The following is a 19,898-nucleotide window of genomic DNA, read 5'->3' on the forward strand; positions in this document are numbered from 1 at the left end:
CTTCTTCTTCTTCTTCTTCTTCTTCTTCTTCTTCTTCTTCTTCTTCTTCTTCTTCTTCTTCTTCTTCTTCTTCTTCTTCTTCTTCTTCTTCTTCTTCTTCTTCTTCTTCTTCTTCTTCTTCTTCTTCTTCTTCTTCTTCTTCTTCTTCTTCTTCTTCTTCTTCTTCTTCTTCTTCTTCTTCTTCTTCTTCTTCTTCTTCTTCTTCTTCTTCTTCTTCTTCTTCTTCTTCTTCTTCTTCTTCTTCTTCTTCTTCTTCTTCTTCTTCTTCTTCTTCTTCTTCTTCTTCTTCTTCTTCTTCTTCTTCTTCTTCTTCTTCTTCTTCTTCTTCTTCTTTCCATAGCCAGGTATCCAGGATGATGATGAGGTAGTGTTGCGGATTTGGAAAACTATCACACTCAACATCCAGGTTCCTCAAGCTCAGTTCTATTGGTAAGTATGTGTTTTATAGATAGCTCCGTTTTCCCTTGTCTAATGGGTAATTAAATGTTCATGCGCTGTGATTTATTTTTATAGTTAGGATTTTTATTGGAAAACAAATCAGCAACAACAACAGAAACGACCGTTACAACAGTTCTGCAGAGAACAAGGACAACACTCTGCTCCGGGATTCTCCGCGGGCCAAGTGGGGGAGGGGTCGAACCGGCGGGGGCGCATAAAAGGGGAGGCAGAAGCTGGTCAGAAGAGGAGGGGCATCTCCCGACCTGGACATCTCGTCTTGCTGAAGCGCTCGTCTCAGGGAGCCTGTCTTGCCGGTCTTGGTCGACGTTGTCCTTGTCCTCCTCACCACGACCGAGAGCTCGAGCGACGCCAGTCCCTGCAGGAACGGCAAGGGTCACCCGCTGGTGTCCGGGTTCGGCTTGCCTCTCGCCGGACCGAGTCAGCGTGAAGACCGCACGAGGCGGACAGGTCCGAGATAGGCCTCAATAAAGACCATTTGGTCCGGTCGTGTGTGTGTGTGTGTGTGTGTGTGTGTGTGTGTGTGTGTGTGTGTGTGTGTGTGTGTGTGTGTGTGTGTGTGTGTGTGTGTGTGTGTGTGTGTGTGTCCGTGGGCCCGTCTGCCCGTCTGCCAAGTAGTAAATCGTATAAGTGCTTTTGCTGTATATACCTTGCATACGTGCTTATTAATATTCGGTTTAGTTCTGCTTCTTGCGTGCCTCCGTAGTTTTCCCCCCATTATTGTATAAATAAATCCCATTTGTTCAATTTTTCTGCTCGTTCGTGTCCATTCCTTCATTGGCTGAGCGTGCTGCGTGTTGGAGAAATTGTAAAAGGGGACGTTTGGACCGACGGATCTCGGCGATTAAACCGCTCGGATCGCACACGGGTCGAGCGCGCTAAGCGACTCGCTCCGTACGGGAGCCGTCAAGGGTGTGAAGACTCGGTAGATCGCTCCGTGGCCTCAAGGTATTTTGAAAATTTGGCAAATAACCCTGTACCACGTGGCCAAAATATTGACGCTTCATGGTCCGAAAGGGACCCGTACTCTTTGGACTTTTCCGAAAAGTACGATCTCAATTCCGGGCGATCGGTCGAGCCGACTCTGCAGCTCCATCTCGCGGTCGTGCTCCCTGCCCCGCAACAGTATTTTTACCTTCGCATTCTGCGAAAGGTTATGTTTTGGTCGCTGTGTATTTATTTATTTGTGAATATGTGTGTTTGTTTGTTATTCGCATAACTCAGAAAGTCTTAAACCGAATTGCATGAAATTTGGTGGGATGATTCGTGAGTATCCAAGGAAGAGTTGATTAGATTTTGGGAGCGATCGGGTCAGAGGTCAAGGTCAAGGTCATGTAAAGGTCAAAAACACTCTTTTGAGCATAACTTCCTTCATAATACAGCTCTCGACATGCAACCACCGCCATATTGTTCCATGACGAGATACCTTTCGGATATCTAGTGTCGGATTTGACGTAACGTCATCGGAAGTGCGTCTAAATGACGTCACAAGATGACGTAAATTTTCAATTTTCGATCTCATCAGTTTTGATCATACCGTTTTGTAGGACTTACCTTAAGGACGTCACACACCAAATTTGACTTCAATGGACTGACCGTTATGACGTCATTGACGTTTGAACATGACGTTTTTCAATTGTGGCTAAAATGTCCTGATATTTTACATTCAAATATCTATATAATTTATAAAGCAAAGTCTCCCAAATCCAGGCATTAGGATCAGTACCAAAATATCTGTTTATTGATGTACAGGTTTTGCCAATTAACTCTGTAGTCAAGGTCACACTCAAGGTCAAAATGTACTTGTAGGCATAGCTTCAGATCTAATAGAGCTATTGACATGAAACCAACGTTAAAACGTTCAGTGAACTACGAGCTTTCAGAGTGGTAGTCCCCGATTGGACGTGACGTCCCCGGAAGTGCGTCAAAATGACGTCAAAAGATGACGTCATTTTTCAACTTTTTAATTTTTCAGTGTTTATCATTCCATTTTGTTGGACTGCCTTCAAGGAGGTTACACACCAAATTTGACGTCAATCGGACTGACGGTTGTGACGTCATGAATGTTTTAAAATGACGTTTTTCAAATGTGCCCGGAAAAAAGTTGCGGCGGCGAAGGTATGCGCTCTACCGAGTGCCCGTTCTAGTTTCATTGTGTTTTGGCTGTGTCCTGATAAGGACCCTCATACTCTTTAAACAACAACTACTACGCGTCCCGATAAGGACCCTCGTACTATTTAAAAAACAACAACTACTATGCGTCCCGATAAGGACCCTCATACTCTTTAAACAACAACAACTACTACGCGTCCCGATAAGGACCCTCATACTCTTTAAACAACAACAACTACTACGCGTCTCGATAAGGACCCTCATACTCTTTAAACAACAACAACTACTACGCGTCCCGATAAGGACCCTCATACTCTTTAAACAACAACAACTACTACGCGTCCCGATAAGGACCCTCGTAATATTTAAACAACAACAACAACTACTACGCGTCCCGATAAGGACCCTCCTACTCTTTAAACAACAACTACTACGCGTCCCGATAAGGACCCTCGTACTATTTAAAAAACAACAACTACTACGCGTCCCGATAAGGACCCTCGTACTATTTAAAAAACAACAACTACTACGTGTCCCAATAAGGACCCTCGACTATTTAAACAACAACAACTGCGTGTCCCGTTCAGGATCCTCGTTATCTTTAAACAACAACAACTGCGCGTCCCGATCAGGACCCTCATACTATTTAAACAACAACTGCGTGTCCCGTTCAGGACCCTCGTACTATTTAAACAACAACTGCGCGTCCCGATCAGGATCCTCGTTATCTTTAAACAACAACAACTGCGCGTCCCGATCAGGACCCTCGTACTATTTAAACAACAACTGCGTGTCCCGTTAAGGATCCTCGTTATCTTTAAACAACAACAACTGCGTGTTCCGTTAAGGACCCTCGGACTATTTAAACAACAACAACAACAACAACAACAACAACAACAACAACAACAACAACTACTGCGCGTCCCGATAAGTGTACCGCGTACCGCGCACAGTGAAGAGGCTCTGGGTGTCGTGGTCACGTGTCCGTGTTGAAACGAGGCCCGAGCCCGGTGAAGGTGGCCGAACGCCGTGCCCATTCATGATCCTGGACTCGTCCGGATGAAACGAAGACGAAACGAGCTCCGCCTCGAGGAGAAGATCCAGGTGATCCGGGCGAGCGAAAGAGGTAAAAAATCTCGAGAGCTCGGCGCCGAGTTCGCAATCGGTAAATCTCAGGTGAATAACATTTTACGACGAAAGGACGAGTACATGCACCTGTTTTACACCGAGAGTCCCCTGAAATGCTGTCGGAAGATGCCGAAGACCGTGAACGAAGAGGTGAATCGCCTGACGTACGAATGGTTCTTGTTGGCCAAGGACAGGCACCTCCCGCTCACGGGGACCATCCTGCAGGAGAAGGCCAGGGAGTTTGCGGCACAGATCGGGATCGACACCTTCACCGCCTCCAACGGCTGGCTGCAGTCGTTCCGCAAACGGCACCAGATCGTCGGTCGACTCTTTCCCGGACGTAAGGTCGCCAAGGCACGTTCGGCACCGGCCCAGGCTCCCTGGATTCGTCCTGACGTCAAGCTCGAGGAACCGTGGAGTCCCGGCGCGAGCGCGGTCCGGCACCAGGGCTTTCCCCACGAGTCTGTGCACGACGACGAGCTGTCCTGTTATGAGAAGGACATCGAAGAGCGACCCGTGGTTGGAGTTATTTGCGACGTTCAGTGCGTTAAGGTATTTTTTGTTTTGCCCGAAAGTTCATGAACGAAGAGATTGCTGGATTAATTGTTTGCAGCGCCGTCCCGATCACGAGTATCATCACGTGTGGTCACCTCCACTGTTGTTGACGTTGCGGAGTTGTAAATAAGATCCAGCTTGGCCTCCAAGTCTGTGTAGTCGTCGTATCCACCATCCCAACAAAACTCGGGATTACAAAAGGACCTGAGACTCGAGGGTACCTGCCTTTTAGATGATGCTAGACCACCCATGGACCCGTTGGATTCCCGTTGTGACAGCGGTTGATGAAAAAAAAATCATCCCCCCCCCCCCCAAAAAGAAAAGACAGCTCCAGCCAACAAAATTTAGACTTCCCCCTTTATTTAAAAAAAAAAAAATTTTTCCTGTTATGATTCTCAGTGTCCCTAACCCTCCCAACTTTCCTTGTCTGGCTAACCTATCCTACCTGCTTACTCCCAACCCCTAAGATCCTTCTTGAGGGGAATAAGGAAGAGACAGGTAGATCTGTCTCGAGGCCCAATGGAGCCTCAGAACAACATCCACAGATTTCAGCAATTTCCCATGGTGGGTCCAGCGGCCTACGGATAGCGAAGGGATGGATGGTGCGAGGGGGGTCACATTTCCTATCTGTCCTATCCTTTATTAAACTTTAAACTAGCTCCAGGGCTTTTCAACACGCCTGTCTCTTTAAACTATTGGTTCTAGAAACCATGATTCCCGTCGCCTGTGTTGGTGTTCGTTATAAATTTGGGCCTGGCCCTCAAATTTTCCCTCGTGCCCTTGCACAATTTCGTGGCTGGGCAGCGTGGCTCACTTGGCAGGGATTCCCTTCTGCCAAACTCGAACTTCGGCACCCCCGGGCAGCTGAAGCTGTCTCCGAGCCTACCTACTCCGTATGAACGTGCGGAGTGCCCTTCCTGGCTACTCCCCCATATATGCCCACGTGGCATTTCTGGCTCTCCGGGTCCCATTCTGACAGTCGCCCGTGCCCATTACACTACTTAAGTGTGCAATGCAATCGGTAAATCTCAGCTGAATAACATTTTACGACGAAAGTTGTTTACCTTGGACCATGGCCTACTCTGGCTGACTACTCCGGTGCCCGGGAGGCCCTCTACTCAGTACTCACCTTTCCACAGCCACACTCCCAGCCGGTCAATGGACTCCTGCTCGAGTTTACCGGTCTCTCCCTTAATTATTACGGCGTCACTCATCCCCTCGACCTTGCCCGTCTCCATTACGGTCCGAACAACCATTGCACTCCCCCCTAACCCAGTCGTTTCCCCACGTGCAGGTGCCATTTTTCCAATCCGCCATTTTGCCTTTCAACTCCTCCAGACTCGCTTGCAGGTTCAACCCCATGCTCTGCATCTCTCCTTTTATTTATTTATTTATTTTTTTAAGTTTTGCGCACTCGCATCCATTTTGTTTTGCAGATCCTGCGTATTCGTTTTTACTTCGTTCTTCATGTCTTGTAAATTGTGCGCGTTCGTGTACATTTTGTTTTCCATTCTTCGCACGTTGCGTGCGTTCGCATCTATTTGGCTTTCCATTTGTTGCGCATCTCTCCTCATTTCCATTAACATTTCCCCCAACCGGTTCATGTTCATATTCATGCCGGTCCGGCGTAACCAAGCGGGAGTTACCAAAGTCACGCCGGTCGCAATGACAACTTACGGCACAAACGGCCTTACTACTTCTCAAGCCCGCACCGTGCTGGGTCAATGGTAGAAACTACAGGCAACGAGCTGGTACATTTAACGGTGGTTTATTACAATAATCGGGAAGGGAGACAGAGCAGACTTGATCACGAATATGCAATGGTACAATGAGCAATCAACACATACAGTTCTACTTACAGACTGGGCCCACAGACAGACACACACACCCAAAATAAATGGACCCCTTCGGGTCTTTATTGGACCCTCCAACCAAGCAGGATAGAGCACTCTCCCTCCCCCTCGTGCATGGGGGCCAGAGGGACTGCCTCTGACATCACCTCATCCCTCATTGGACGGGGGGGGGGGGGCGTGTCGGTTGCCTTGGTGGCCTGCCTGCATTTGGCGGAGGACGTCGATGTCTCCCCCCCCCCCGAAGAGGCCCCTCCCTCGAAGAGGTTGCGCAATAGTATGTGGCGTTCTGGCTTCCCATTGGCTGGCTCGCGTTGGCCGATGCTCGCTCCTCACTGAATGGACAAGAGGGACTCCAGGCCCTTTTTTGGAGCGAAAACCATAGCGCCAGCGACCGATGAAACCCCGCCTACGCACGTGTTCGGCACGCCAGCGCGCGAAGAATGCGAATAGTGCCGAAAGCAGTGGTAAGGGGGGCTGTTGCCGTCGACTCCTTTGGGGGATTTAAGATGTAAAAAGACCTGACTATAAAATAACCCGCAGCACACGTATGAAATTCCCATTAAACACAGGGAGGAATCTAACTATACACATACTTATCGAAATAACTAAGCTTAGGGACTGCTGTCTGTGTGCAAAAGGCTTCCAAATCCGTAACAGCATATGTGTAGTTAAGCTTTTTATTAAAGCTTGTGATTTTCGATTCTATCAAATGTGATTATCAGGGGTACAACATACGAGTTTCTCTTCTTGTATTCTTACTTTTAGCCTCCCAATGCCCAGAGAGATGCAACAGCAATCATCACATCATTTCCTCGTCCACCTCGTAAAAATATTTACTTTGGATAAGCCACTCTTCTATTCCTTCACCATTCACCTTGGAGTAGAGGCTGGCAAGATGGCTTAGACCAGTGTTTCTCAAGGTGGGGCATGGCAATGTTTTGGTGGGACATGAGGATTCAGAATTAATGAATCAATATATGATCGCTTTCATAGCTTTGCCTTTAAAATGCATATGTAGTATATACTGTAGTGTCTCCAACCATGGTGGGGCGTACGATTATTTTTTATTTTTTTTTTAAATCAAAGTGGGGCGAGGTACAAAAAAGGTTGAGAAACACTGGCCTCGACCATCGAGGTATGCTCGCCTCGAAGCTGTCCAGCCTGGTTTTGAATCCTGACCCAGCTATAAACTGTCATCCCGATGTTTCACAGGCAGGGTGGCGGGGTGATTCATCAAAGTGTGTGCCGTCCCTCGGATGGACGTTAATTGGGGATTGTCTGCCGGCATTAGTTTGTGGACGTTAAAGGTCCTGCGGTGTCCTTTATGAAGAGTGAGTGAGTTATCGCCGACACCCTGAACAAAGTCCAAATTGCTCCTCCAACCAACAGGGGCACTGCATTCTTGGCACAGCCATCTTCCCAGCAATGACGCAACTGGCAGCGACAGGTTGCACAAGAAATGAATTAGCCTTGGAGTAATGACTGGTCTGAGTTTGAACTCTATTCTGATGTGAGGCATGCCAGGGTATGGTAAAATTGTTCATTCTCTTTTTAATCGAGTTCCTTTCTCCTGCAGATGACTGAATCGTGTAAAGTGCGAGTTGTGGAACCAGTTACCAGGGATATTTTCCTGCAAGATGTGCAACGAAAGGTTGGTGACTACTTCGTGCATGCATTCATAGTGTCAGTCATTTTCTTGTGCACATGGTCGAGGCTCGTGGAAGGGCTCAAACAGAATGGAATTGAAAGGGGGAAACACCAACAGTAGAGTAAAGGTGTTATTTATATATACATAGTGTTGCGGTTTTCGCGCCCGCCGGCGTGCGACGGCCACGTAACTCGAATCGCGGCACGTCGCCCACCGGACGGACAATCCAGTCGTGACCCTCTCGGACTAACGCCGGGAACCAGTCACGGGTGGACCTTTCGGTCTCACCGCGATCGAGCCAATCAGCCCCCGCGTGGGATAGGGTTGCTCGCCAAATTCGAACTACCTAAGTACCCACGCGGAGGGTAGACCGGGCGATCGCACCTCGCCGCAGGTCGACTTCGGACACGGGCCACTTAAGCGACCCGTTCCGTACTATCAGAATAACCGAGCGGTGTTATCGTCGACCTCGACGGTTCGATTAATTATCGGGCGTATTCAGCCCACTACCAACCCTTTACGTGAAGCAAGATGGGGATTCAATGGAGGAAAAGACGAAGCGAAGCGGGAGAACAGTTCAACAATAAAGCACATTTATTCGCGGCACACGGGAAGCACACAAATACAATTCCACCAAATGCACACAAAAAAGAAAACACAATTCCATTTACACAAAAAGCAAACATAAAAGTGAAAACACAGTGCAGAGCTAATACCGACTACCGAGCACACGGCAACACTTATACAATTCTACTTCACAGACGGCGCCGACAACACATACCCAAAACCAAGGAAAAGAAATACCCTCAAGAATGGGGCAGGCCTGAGGCCGAGACCGGGTCGGGTCTACCCGTCTGGTGATGAGACGCGGAGCGGCGATGGCCCCGCAACCCGCGGGCCTCGTGGACAGTGCCTGGCAGGGGGTGGGAACGGGGCCCCCTTGGTCGCACTATCTCAGCGCGGGGGGAAACAGGAGGGGGTTGCTGATGCTCGGGGTATAGAGGATCTTTATTATCCCTGGTGTGCGTCTCCACCTCGGCCAGGTCGCGCTGCCGGCCTCCCTCGGGCGTGCAGCTCCCGGCACCGACGCGAGCACCCCCTCGTCCGACTCTCTTCAGCTTCTCCAGCCACTGCAGGCTTCGGGCTCCAGACTTCTTTCGTTCTCGTTTGCGACTCTCCTTCGTTCTCCTTTGCGACTCTCCTTTTCCTTCTTCTGACTCCTTCTCGTTTTCGTTCTGCGACTCTCTTCTGACTGACGAACACCGTCCTTTTATCCCCCCGTAACTTCGCCTTTGACCCCCTCCCTTTGACCTTTCACCTCGCTCCCCATTGGCCCGAGAAAAAGTGGGCGTGAAGGCTTTTTGATCCACAAATTTGCATATATCGATCGCCCTGGGGGCGGGGCCAATTCGCCCCTCGCTCACCGATTGGACGGCAAAAAGTGGGCGTGTGTCGTTTTTGATCCGTTTTTGAAGCAGAAAATCCGTGATTTTGTACACGCTGTTCGACGCGCGTTCTGCATGAGTCCAACACCGGTACCCACAGCGGGGCAAGAACGGTGGCGATGCTACGGTGGCGAGGTGTGACGGGAAGGTCGTGGCGGTTGTGGTGAAGCGGTGGTTGTGGTTGTAATTGTGATGGTAATCCTGGCGGTTGGTCCAAAATAAAGATAGTAAAAGAAAAACGGCTATCCTGAAGAGTCGCAGCACGTATAAATGACATGTATTCCCACTAGACAACGGGTTTGGGCCTAACTACACATGCACTTACCGAGATACCTCACCTAAGGGACCTGAATGGTGGTTTGCGAATCTGGTAACCACAACAATATATATAATGGGAGGGAGAGGAAGCACACATTGGGTGGACAAGCGACACACAAGCTGAATGAAACACAAGAAGAGGAAGGGGGAAGCAGGGATGAAACAGAAAAGGAGCAAACCAACCCACAACTAACAAACATGCAGAGAGAAGGGGGAAGAAATCACAATAACATGGGAATAGGATCATCTGGGGGTAGAGAAGATCATGAATATAGATGGAGGATGACCCAAAGTAGTGGTGAACAACTTCCTCAAAGCTCTGGAATCAAGAATTGGACCAAACAGACTGGAGAAGTTGGTTCCACAGACGAGTGGAAAAAAATGAGTGGAGGTGAGCAGTGAGCCTGGATTTTTTGGGGAGTTTAAGAAGGTTACTGGCAGACTGTGTGCACCCTACAGAGAAACCTGGGAGGGACAGAGCCAAGAGAGTGCAAGAAAAGGCCAAAAGGGAGGTGGTGGAATACAGAGAGGCTACCAACCTCTCTGTGATGTGAAAGTAACAAGCCCACACTTGCTGCTTTTTAGTGGTAGATCCCAATGATTATGTGGGCCTTGCTTTTCATGGCATCAAGAAGGGCAAAGTGTGAGGCAGGGGTGCCAGCCAAAAGGGGAGAGCAGTACTCCACCAAGCTGCAAATGAGGGCCTTGTTTGTTGTCAAAAGTTCATTTGGGCCAAGGAGAGAACCTGCACGACAGAGGATACTCTGTCAGTCGCTTGCTTTGAAGGAAATATGATCTGCCCAAGACATTTTATGTCTGATAGTGAGGCACAAAAGTTTGAGCGACTTAAACTCTTCAAGTGGTTTGTTTTGGAAGTCTTCGTTTTCGTTCATGTGCAGCACAAGGCTGCAGTGTGGAATCATTGGCTGAGGGTGAAGCTGTGCTGCTGATGCAAAGCCCTCTGCTGGTTAGGGCACAAATTTGGAATTTGTTTTGGGTGCCAGCGATAGCTCACCAACTCTTCATGAAGGACACCAGGGGATTTTTGACATGCACTAATGAATGGTATGGTAAAATTGTTAGCAGACAGGACGCCTGGCTTAACATCCATATGAGGGACGATAAAACACATTGGTGAATCGCACTGCCTGTGAAACGCTGGGATTACAGTTTATATCTGGGCCAAGATTCAAACCCAGGCTAGACAGCTTAGAGGTGAGTGTGCGTTCCTCTCGGCCATCCTGATAGCCCTGTTAAGGAAGCAGATGGGAGCATTTGTCAGACAGTCCTTTTGGAGAGACATGGTTAGTGTGTGGGATTTGTCAAGGTTGAAAGATATATTCCAAGTGTTGGACCATCTGCTTCTGTCAAGGTCTGAAGAGGGAAGAGGCTGGTGCCTGCCTGTCTGAAAGATGAGGGATGATATGGCAGAGGGTAGAATCATCAGCAAAGAGCCAAGTACTGTAGTTCCCCAAATAAATTTCTCGTTGATGATAATCTTAAGATCTCCTGCTTGAGTCGTGATAATCATGAAACGATCAAAACATGAAAACTTCCTCTGGTAAATGCTTGAGAAGTGGTTATGTGTGATATTTGCTTTCTTGTTACCCCCCCCCCCCCGTAACATTCATTTATCTGTATGTTCCCAATAGCGACAGCCAGCAGTGTTGCGTGGCTTAGATCTGGGAGTCTGCACGCAGTGCTGGAATGTGGACTATTTACGTGAGAAGGTTGGTGAGCGGCCAGTGAAAGTGCATGTGGCACCGAGCCCTTTCATGGATTTCTTGCACAAGAACTTTGCGTACAGGTAATCGCAATTTTATTTATTTATTTATTTCCTTTTGATAATGATTCTGATGATCAGTTGTTATTATAGGAGAGTAAAATGTATTTTGTCGTCTGTCAAGGATTGATGGCTGTATCATGAAAATAGCACCTTGTATCATGAATGAAGCATTTGTACGGAGCATTTGAGTTTGCCCGTTTGTCATTTTCACCTGGTCACTTGCCAAACACTGCTGGGACACCTGGTTTAAATCTTGTATATTGCATTGACCCGCCCATTGCTGACAAAAGTCTTGGTAATCAAGAAGTCGATAGACTTCTTATATATGTAAAGTTTGCTGTTGTCTTCTCATGTTAACGCCTTGCATGTGATGCTTGTACAGGCTCCTCATGTTCCTGAAACTCTAAAAAAATTTTTTAAAAAACCAAAAAAAAAAAAAACAATATAGTTCTTATTTTGTTATTTGTAATAGTAGATAATATAAAAGCCACAAGTCTGAAGACAACAATGGTTCACGAGCGGTATTTGACGATGTAGATTGTCTCAGAAGTCAAGGATGAGACAATGTGATAATGTTTGACCAAGTTATAAAAATGATCAACATGATGTGGTATGAGTGACAGGTTATTTGCTGCAAAATGTCGAAAACCCGGTCTCGTTCAACAACTTTCAAAATTTGACCCTTGCATAACCTTTAAAGGTCACAAAACAATGTTGTGGACATTAAAATAAGGAAACAGGATACGTGCTATAGCTTATTGGAGTTAGTTCGTCGAAAACCCGGTTCGATTCCCTCAACTTTGAAAATTAGACCTTTGTAAACTTTAGAGGTCAAAGGTCAAGGACTATGACCTTTGGTGCAAAACTTCCTTTGGAACATTCCAGGAACAATATAACGTCATAAAGCCTATATGGCATTTCGCACTCCTCGGACTATCCGTACTTTGAAATCAGCGTAAAAACAAACTTGAAGGGGGCGCCAAGGGCAAGGCGTTCGAGATAGAGCAAAATTGTTTCAAGACTTTAGGTGGGGAATGACCTCAAGATTATGCATAAAAAATATTGTCATCCTTGGTCTGAAGTTTGGGTGGTCGTATAATTTTTATGTCAAAATTCGAAATTTTCTAAGTTTGTGACCTTGTGACCTTGACCTTGGGATGAAAATGAAAAATTGAGCTCCGTGGGGCTGTGCAGGTGCCATTGGGCGAACCAAATACCGAAACCCCAGCCAGATTCGACAAACCCCTCGGAGAAGATAATTTTTATGTCAAAATTCGCAATTTTCTAAGTTCGTGACCTTGTGACCTTGACCTTGGGATAAAAATGAAAAATTGAGCTCCGTGGGGCTATGCAGGTGCCATTGGGCTAACCAAATACCGAAACCCCTGCCAGATTCGACAAACCCCCTAGGAGAAGATGCAAATTGAAATCGGCTACCCCCTAAAAACACATTTTTTGGGGGTTGCTCTGCCCATAATGTGCGCACCACGCCCATTCTCAGGAAAACATAACTAGATCATGATATAAACCTCCCACCAAAATGTTATCAGGATCGGATCAAAACCCACGGAACTATGCTCGAGACAGACAGACAGACAGACAGACAGACAATAATAACGAATATAGTGGTCACATTATTTTCGTGAAAATATTTTTTCGTGAACCAATAGAGTGGGGAGAACAAGTATTTGATACACTGCCGATTTTGCAGGTTTTCCCACTTACAAAGCACGTAGAGGTCTAATTTTTATCATCGGTGCACTTCAACTGTGAAAGATGGAATCTTAAAAAAAAAATCGTGAAAATCACATTGTATGATTTTTTAAAATAATTAATTTGCATTTTATTGCATGGAATAAGTATTTGATCACCTACCAACCAGTAAGAATTCCAGCTCTCATGGACCTGTTAGTTTTGTCTTTAAGAAGCCCTCCTATTCTCCACTCATTACCTGTATTAACTGCACCTGTTTGAACTCGTTATCTGCATAAAAGACAGCTGTCCACACTCAATCAGACTCCAACCTCTCCACAATGGGCAAGACCAGGGAGCTGTCTGAGGACATCAGGGACAAAATTTTAGACTTGCACAAGGCTGGGATGGGCTACAGGACAATAGGCAAGCAGCTTGGTGAGAAGGCAACAACTGTTGGCGCAATTATTAGAAAATGGAAGAAGTTCAAGATAACAGTCAATCTCCCTCGGTCTGGGGCTCCATGCAAGATCTCACCTCGTGGAGCCTCAATGATCATGAGAAAGGTGAGGGATCAGCCCAGAACTACATGGCAGGACCTGGTCAATTACCTGAAGAGAGGTGGGACCACAGTATCAAAGAAAACCATAAGTAACACACTATGCCGTCATGGATTAAAATCCTGCAGCGCACGCAAGGTCCCTCTACTCAAGCCAGCGCATGTCCAGGCCCGTCTGAAGTTTGCCAATGACCAATGAAAAATGGCATTTCCATGGATGCATAAACCTTCACTTTCTTGTTGTGAAACGCGATACACAAGCAGTCGTGTTTATTGGGATCGCCTACTGCATTCAGGCAGAGTACAGAAAAAAAACGAGAGCAAGAATTGCTTTGCAATCCGTGTCCTCGACCGATATGATATTTTCCAAATCCAAAAAGGGCATAACTCTGTGGAAAAATTAATGAAACGTCCTGAAACTCAAGCTTATTCTCAAGATTATCATAGTAACGCCATATACTAAGATTCAGTTGAATATGTTAAAGGGTATGGTATGGGGGGAAAACGTCTGACAAACAACAGGTGGGAAGGACAGAGAGATAGACGGACGGAGAGCAAACCTACAGTCCCCTCCAGTGAATTCGGTACGGTACTAATAATTGTGCAAGGTCAGTTTTTGGTATGCTGAAATGAAATGGGGTTCAAAATATGTATTTTTTTTGGAAAGAGTCTTCAAAGAAATAGGCGCTGTGAAAATTATGTACTGGTGAATTGTGAGTATGTCTATTGATTGTGTACGATTGGAGTGATTCCGTCGATTACACCATCATAGGACGTAGCCCTGGGGCTTAGTTTTTTTATTTTCTGACTGGATCTGTTCCAAAGAACGTAACTCAAGCTGTACAGGGTGATTTATTTGTTTTTCTTTTAAATTTGAGAACCCTAAATAATTCCCGTACACTAAAAACTATCTGTGAGGAACATAATATTTTGTGTAAATGTAGCCGAATGTAACAAACTGATGTGAAATGATCCTGAGAGTTATCGGGTATCACATGATTGATCACATGACCCGGCAGTGATGTTTAACGGTTTTCACAAAGTCGGCAAATAATTATTGGGCCAATTTGCTTCTCAGGAACAGTAAACTCAGAGCGTTACATCAACATAATCCATGACTTTCTTGGGAATTTTCAAAAAGACAACATCAGGAAGGTTTTAGCAAGATGGTACCACGAATCACACTCTGCGATACAGCATGAACAAACTTTGGCTACTCTCTGGTGACCATGTAGTGTCCAAGTCATTTTGGTCACCTCGATCCCCAGGTCTTGCTTTTGAGATCTTGATCTTGTCGGTTTTCTTTTGAGGGTGGGGGTTGGGGGGGGATATTTGAAGGATGGAGTGTATGCTTAAAATACATGTACTCTTGGTGAATTAAAAGCAATAATCAGTGACACAATCAGCAATATTCCCCAAGAAATATGATGCTCTGTGGTGGACAGCATGCTGTGAAGAATGAATTTTGCCTGCAACATGGTGGTGGACACTGTCAGCACTTCATTTAAGGAAATCAATAGTGTGGATCATGTCACATCTTTCTGTAACATTAGACTACATTTACCCAAAATATTAGATTCCTCACTGATATCACTTTTAGTGTATCGGAATTATTTAGGGTTCTCCAATAAAAAAATAATCACCCTGTACATCCATTCTTGTGGGAAAAAGTGATTCGCTTCAACGTTGTTTCACTTGGTCTCATTTTTTTGTGAGAACGTAACCATGTGAAGTGAGGACCAAGTGTATTCATTTTTATTTGCAAAACTAGAATCTGTCAGCTGCATTTTTAATGTCTCAAATGATGCATCGGAAAGCATTTACGCGTAATTTCTGCAAATGATGTCTGGAAGCATCCGGTGTGGTCAGCATGTCAAATTCTCAGAATAAACAAAATGCCAACTGTGTGCGAGCATTTTCTAACAAATACAGCTTTGTACGAATGTTGGGACTTCTTTAACTTTAAGCCTCCCTTTCCTACACCCGTCCCATATCTCATGTTTAGAACACTGCCTTTCAATGAGCTCATGCATCGAGCCAGTGAAGAGAAACACGCAGACTTTTTCTTTAATGAGGTACTGTATTTATATATTGTATCATAACTTTCAGTACATTTCAAGAACTCCAACAGATAATGACAAACCCGAGACGCCCATTAACGATGTAAGATACTTCTCAAGTTGATGTGCAGCATGATTATTTGCCCGTTATGTTTGTTTGAGTTTTAAAATTATGTATTCTTGCTTTGAGGCAGCAGGTCAACACTATCCTTTCACCAGTTTCCATATTGATCATGTACCAAGTCAAATTGCTTCATATTATTGGTAAAATATGTTTTCAGGGAATATTTTTGTAAAATGCAGACAAGAAACATTTTGGGGGGGGGGTGGGGGTGTTTCCTTATGAACACTGACTCATGATGTGGAGAACCTCATCTTCAAATCCCTTATACCATATGCATGTTTGTCCATTGTTTACTGATGTTCATGTAAGTCTACCAATGTCTTTACTCCAGGAGTGGGACTTGTTGGGGGGAGTGAAGTTGAGGGGGGAGAAGGAGGAGGAAAGGGGTCATACAACCCATACCACATACAAGGTCTGACTAATCTGTTAGGGTGTTCCTTCTGGAACATTTCTAGGGTGGGTGTCACTTTAGATGTTGGTAAAACTTTTTTTTCTGAAGACTGATGTTTGTGGCTGGGGCCAGCTCTCTGAAGTCTTTAAAATGAGGGTGATTATCTCTAATTGGGGTAATATCTTTGGCATTATTGCTGTTAATCCAACATCCAAAGTACAAATGGAACAAATACATGAGAACAAGGCAACACTGGAAAGTAAATATTGTCAAAAGTTTCTCAAGTTCTGAAATTGTCCAATCTATTGTATAGGTTGTCTTGGCCCAGCATCATCATCCTCCGCCTTGTCACGCCCATGCCACAAAGAGCCAAAATATTCAGAAATAACACAAATCCCAGAAACAGAAATACACAAGGACGCAACGTTGGAAAGTATACATCATAGAAAATGTTTTTTTTTTTTAAGTCCTGGGATTGTTCACTCTATGGCATGGTCACCAGAATCTTTGTCCTGGTCATCATATGCATTATAAAAAGAGCAGAGTGTGTTTGTCTGTCACACTTTATTTGAAAGTGCTCCCGATGTCGTAAAAGAATTAAAATTTCACTGTTGGAAAGCTAATACTCGATTTATTTGGAACAAAAATGTCAAAATTATAAAAAGTTGAGTGCAAGTGTCTTAATAGACTCATCCTCCAATTTTGATGTCTTTGGTGAGAGGAGGAAGAAGAAGCACCACTAACGTCGATGGAAGCGCTGCTTCGAGCACATGTTTTACATAGCACCGTGGAAAGCTCAAACTCAATTTACTTAGACCAAATCGCTGGATATGAAATGGTTCCTGATGTAATATAAATGGTACCTTTGGAAAACTATCCTCCATTTACTTGGATCAAAAATTTCCAAAAAAAAAATAAAAAATTAAGTTACTGTGTTGGAAAGTGTCCAAGGTGAGAGGAAGATGAAGCACAACTAACATTGGTCAAAGCACCACTTGGAGCATGTGGTTTAGATGGTACCACAGATGCAACTTATAATTGTGTTAATCTTTTGCAGGTATGCCACATCTAAGGCATTACGTTCAGAAAGGGTTCCCGATGTTGTTGAATAATAAAGATGGTACCGTTGGAAAGCTAACACTCTATTTACTTGGACCGGCAATTTCAAAATTCTAAACCTTCGAGTGCAAGACTGTCTTCATGAGCTCATTCCCCTATTCTATCAGGTGCTTTTCAAAGTAGTTTTCACAACAATCAAAAATACCTCCACTCTGGAACTCTGCTCTGGAACACAATTTACTACACTCAGGTACTTTTCTTAATATCTCAAAACCGAATCTCCATTGAATGTAAATGCTTCTTCCTTCTTCCGTTCGAAGCATAGATAAACATTTTAAAATGCTTCACTTTCCTTACTTCTCCGTTCGGAATACCCCATGTGTTATTCTTCTTCTTCTTTACCATGATCTAATTTTCTACTCCTCCTTCATGAAGATTGATTTCTAAAACTGTCTGTCAGCTCCTTGCTTGCTCCATAAACCCTCCTTCCGTACTTCCAGCACCTCCTTTCGCTGTTCCTTCAACAAAAATTCTTACCATCCATCCCATGATCTTTAGCTCCATATGTCCAATCTGGAAATCTTGAGAATTCCTATGTTGAGAAGGAATCTTTGCAGAGGTTGTCTGCTCACAACAATAAAATCCCCTTCATATCATTTAATGGTGCCAGTACCCTCCACATCTCCGACAAGCCTGCATCCTTACAACCCCAACTCTTTTATCTCTCCTCCTGCCCAGCATCCCTCAACTTCATGTCCCTTCTTTCTGCATTCTTCCTCATTGAACACTCTCAAAGCTTGCCACTCACTCTATCCCCTCAAAGCGCGCCCCCCATCCTGTACCCTCCCAATGGCACGTCCCCTGTTCCTAATGGTGTGGACCTCAAACATCCGAGGACTTCACTCCAACCTGACACATCTCCCAATCTAGGCCGCTGCTAATAAACTGGACATCATCTGTTTTACAGAATCCTTCCTCCCACAGGACGTCTCTGACTACTTGTATTTCCATCTTTTCACTGATTTCATATGCCTTACTTCCAATCATCACCAAGGTCATGGAATCCATCATCAAAGTTGATATGAAATCCTTCCTTTTCTCCAACGGCCTCATCCCAGATGACCAATTTGGATTTTGACCAGGCCACTCCACCTTGGACATGCTGCTTCTACTCACTCAACAATGAATGGAGGCCCTCAATGTCACACAAAGATTAGTGCCGTCTCTTGACACATCTCATGTTTTCAATGTGTTTGTGTGAGAATTTGTATTTTTAACGACGCTTGATTAGACAGCTTGAAGGAAAAGTACTTGTAATGTTAGGAATGCTAATTCGGTTCGTTTTTAACATGTTGGAGCTGATGGACTTGATGCCCCTGAAGCAAATTGGAACTTTGTTGTTTTAACAGGATTGTAAAGAGATGGGTTTGATGATCCTTCATGAAGTGTGACAAGTTGATCTTATTTTAAGAGTATTTAAAATTAAAAAAAATCTTATGATCGCCCAAAAGTGAAAGGGTCAGTGTGTTGTGTTTTTTTTTGTTTGTTTGTTTGTTTTGATTTTTGCGGACGAACTTTAATAGTGTTGCGGGGTCGGGTGAGAAGACTACTAGGTGGGGGAAGCTACGTCGATTCCCACCAGACTCTCCGGAATTGTAGGCCGTCGCTCACAGATAATTCCGTGACGCGGTGGGTCGCTTAACCGACCGTGGACGCCAATAACTCAACCGTGTGACTTAGGGTCCTCCCGTCTATGGAATTTGGTTACCTCATTAACCACGTGGTTTAATTACCGGGGAACCACGCCCTTGGTACGCCTTGTCCGAACTGGATCGGATAACTTTTCCGGATCGGATGCAGCCAAGCAACACTGCCAAGGATGTACCGGCGAGAAGGAATGGATCGTTGGGAATAAAGACACAGCTAAACCTAGGTTCGAACCATGCTGGACCAATGAGAGAAAAGACAAAGGCGAGCTGGGAACATTCCTAATAACAATGATTTATTAACAAGGAAGCGAGGAAAAGCATGTGGCACAGTAAATAATGATTGGGTATGTAACGCAGGGAAAGAGGAGAGAGGTTTGGGGTGCGGCAATAATACAAGCAACTTACTAAAGCAGACACAGTGCAGACTTGACGTGAGATTAATAAGAGTAACAATAATGTTCTTCTACAGGCTTACTTAACAGACAGGCGCCAGCACGCTCAGAGACACACACACACACACACACACACACACACACACACACACACACACACACACACACACACACACACACACACACACACACACACACACACACACACACACACACACACACACACACACACACACACACACACACACACAGAAAAAGAAACCCCAATGAAAAGGGACTTTTGCAGCCAGGGAGGGAGGGGAGTTGAGGTTATAGCTTTTGATACCTGGGCGTTTCGGGGGGGGGGGAGGGAGCGGGAGGGTGCTCCGCGGTGCGGTACCCGACAATAGACGCGTTGTTCTGGCCACAGCCGCACGTGTGGAGATCGTGTTCCGAAGGAGGAGCCTGAGTGGAGAAGGGCGGAGTCCAGATGGCGAGGGTGGAGACTAGGAGCAGGAGGCGAGGTCGACGTCATGTGGGTGGAGACGAGGTACAGGAGGTGGGCCGTCGAGGCGAGACGTGGGCGGAGTCGAAAAGCAGGAACGCACTGCGTGAAAACACCACTCGACATC

At 45.5% G+C, this 19,898-nt stretch overlaps 1 protein-coding gene across 3 annotated transcripts in view; it reads left to right on the top strand.

Annotated features, from left to right (window-relative positions):
- The first annotated feature begins 3,450 nt into the window (after positions 1–3,450).
- The window catches only part of TYW5 (tRNA-yW synthesizing protein 5), a 43,116-nt gene continuing 26,668 nt past the window's right edge, over positions 3,451–19,898 (top strand). The window contains exons 1-4 of one of the 3 annotated variants that reach the window (XM_085883416.1): positions 3,451–4,248; positions 7,681–7,755; positions 11,168–11,322; positions 15,558–15,627. In XM_085883416.1, the coding sequence (XP_085739542.1) occupies positions 3,628–4,248; positions 7,681–7,755; positions 11,168–11,322; positions 15,558–15,627 (921 nt within the window). In that variant the 5' untranslated portion in view covers positions 3,451–3,627. The remainder of the gene's footprint in view (positions 4,249–7,680; positions 7,756–11,167; positions 11,323–15,557; positions 15,628–19,898) is intronic. The other 2 variants (XM_085883414.1, XM_085883415.1) reach the window with 2 other exon arrangements.

Source organism: Eptatretus burgeri, chromosome 5, assembly GCF_056783735.1.
Source record: "Eptatretus burgeri isolate ZD-2024b chromosome 5, Ebu_testis_v1, whole genome shotgun sequence".
Lineage (NCBI taxonomy): Eukaryota > Metazoa > Chordata > Myxini > Myxiniformes > Myxinidae > Eptatretus > Eptatretus burgeri.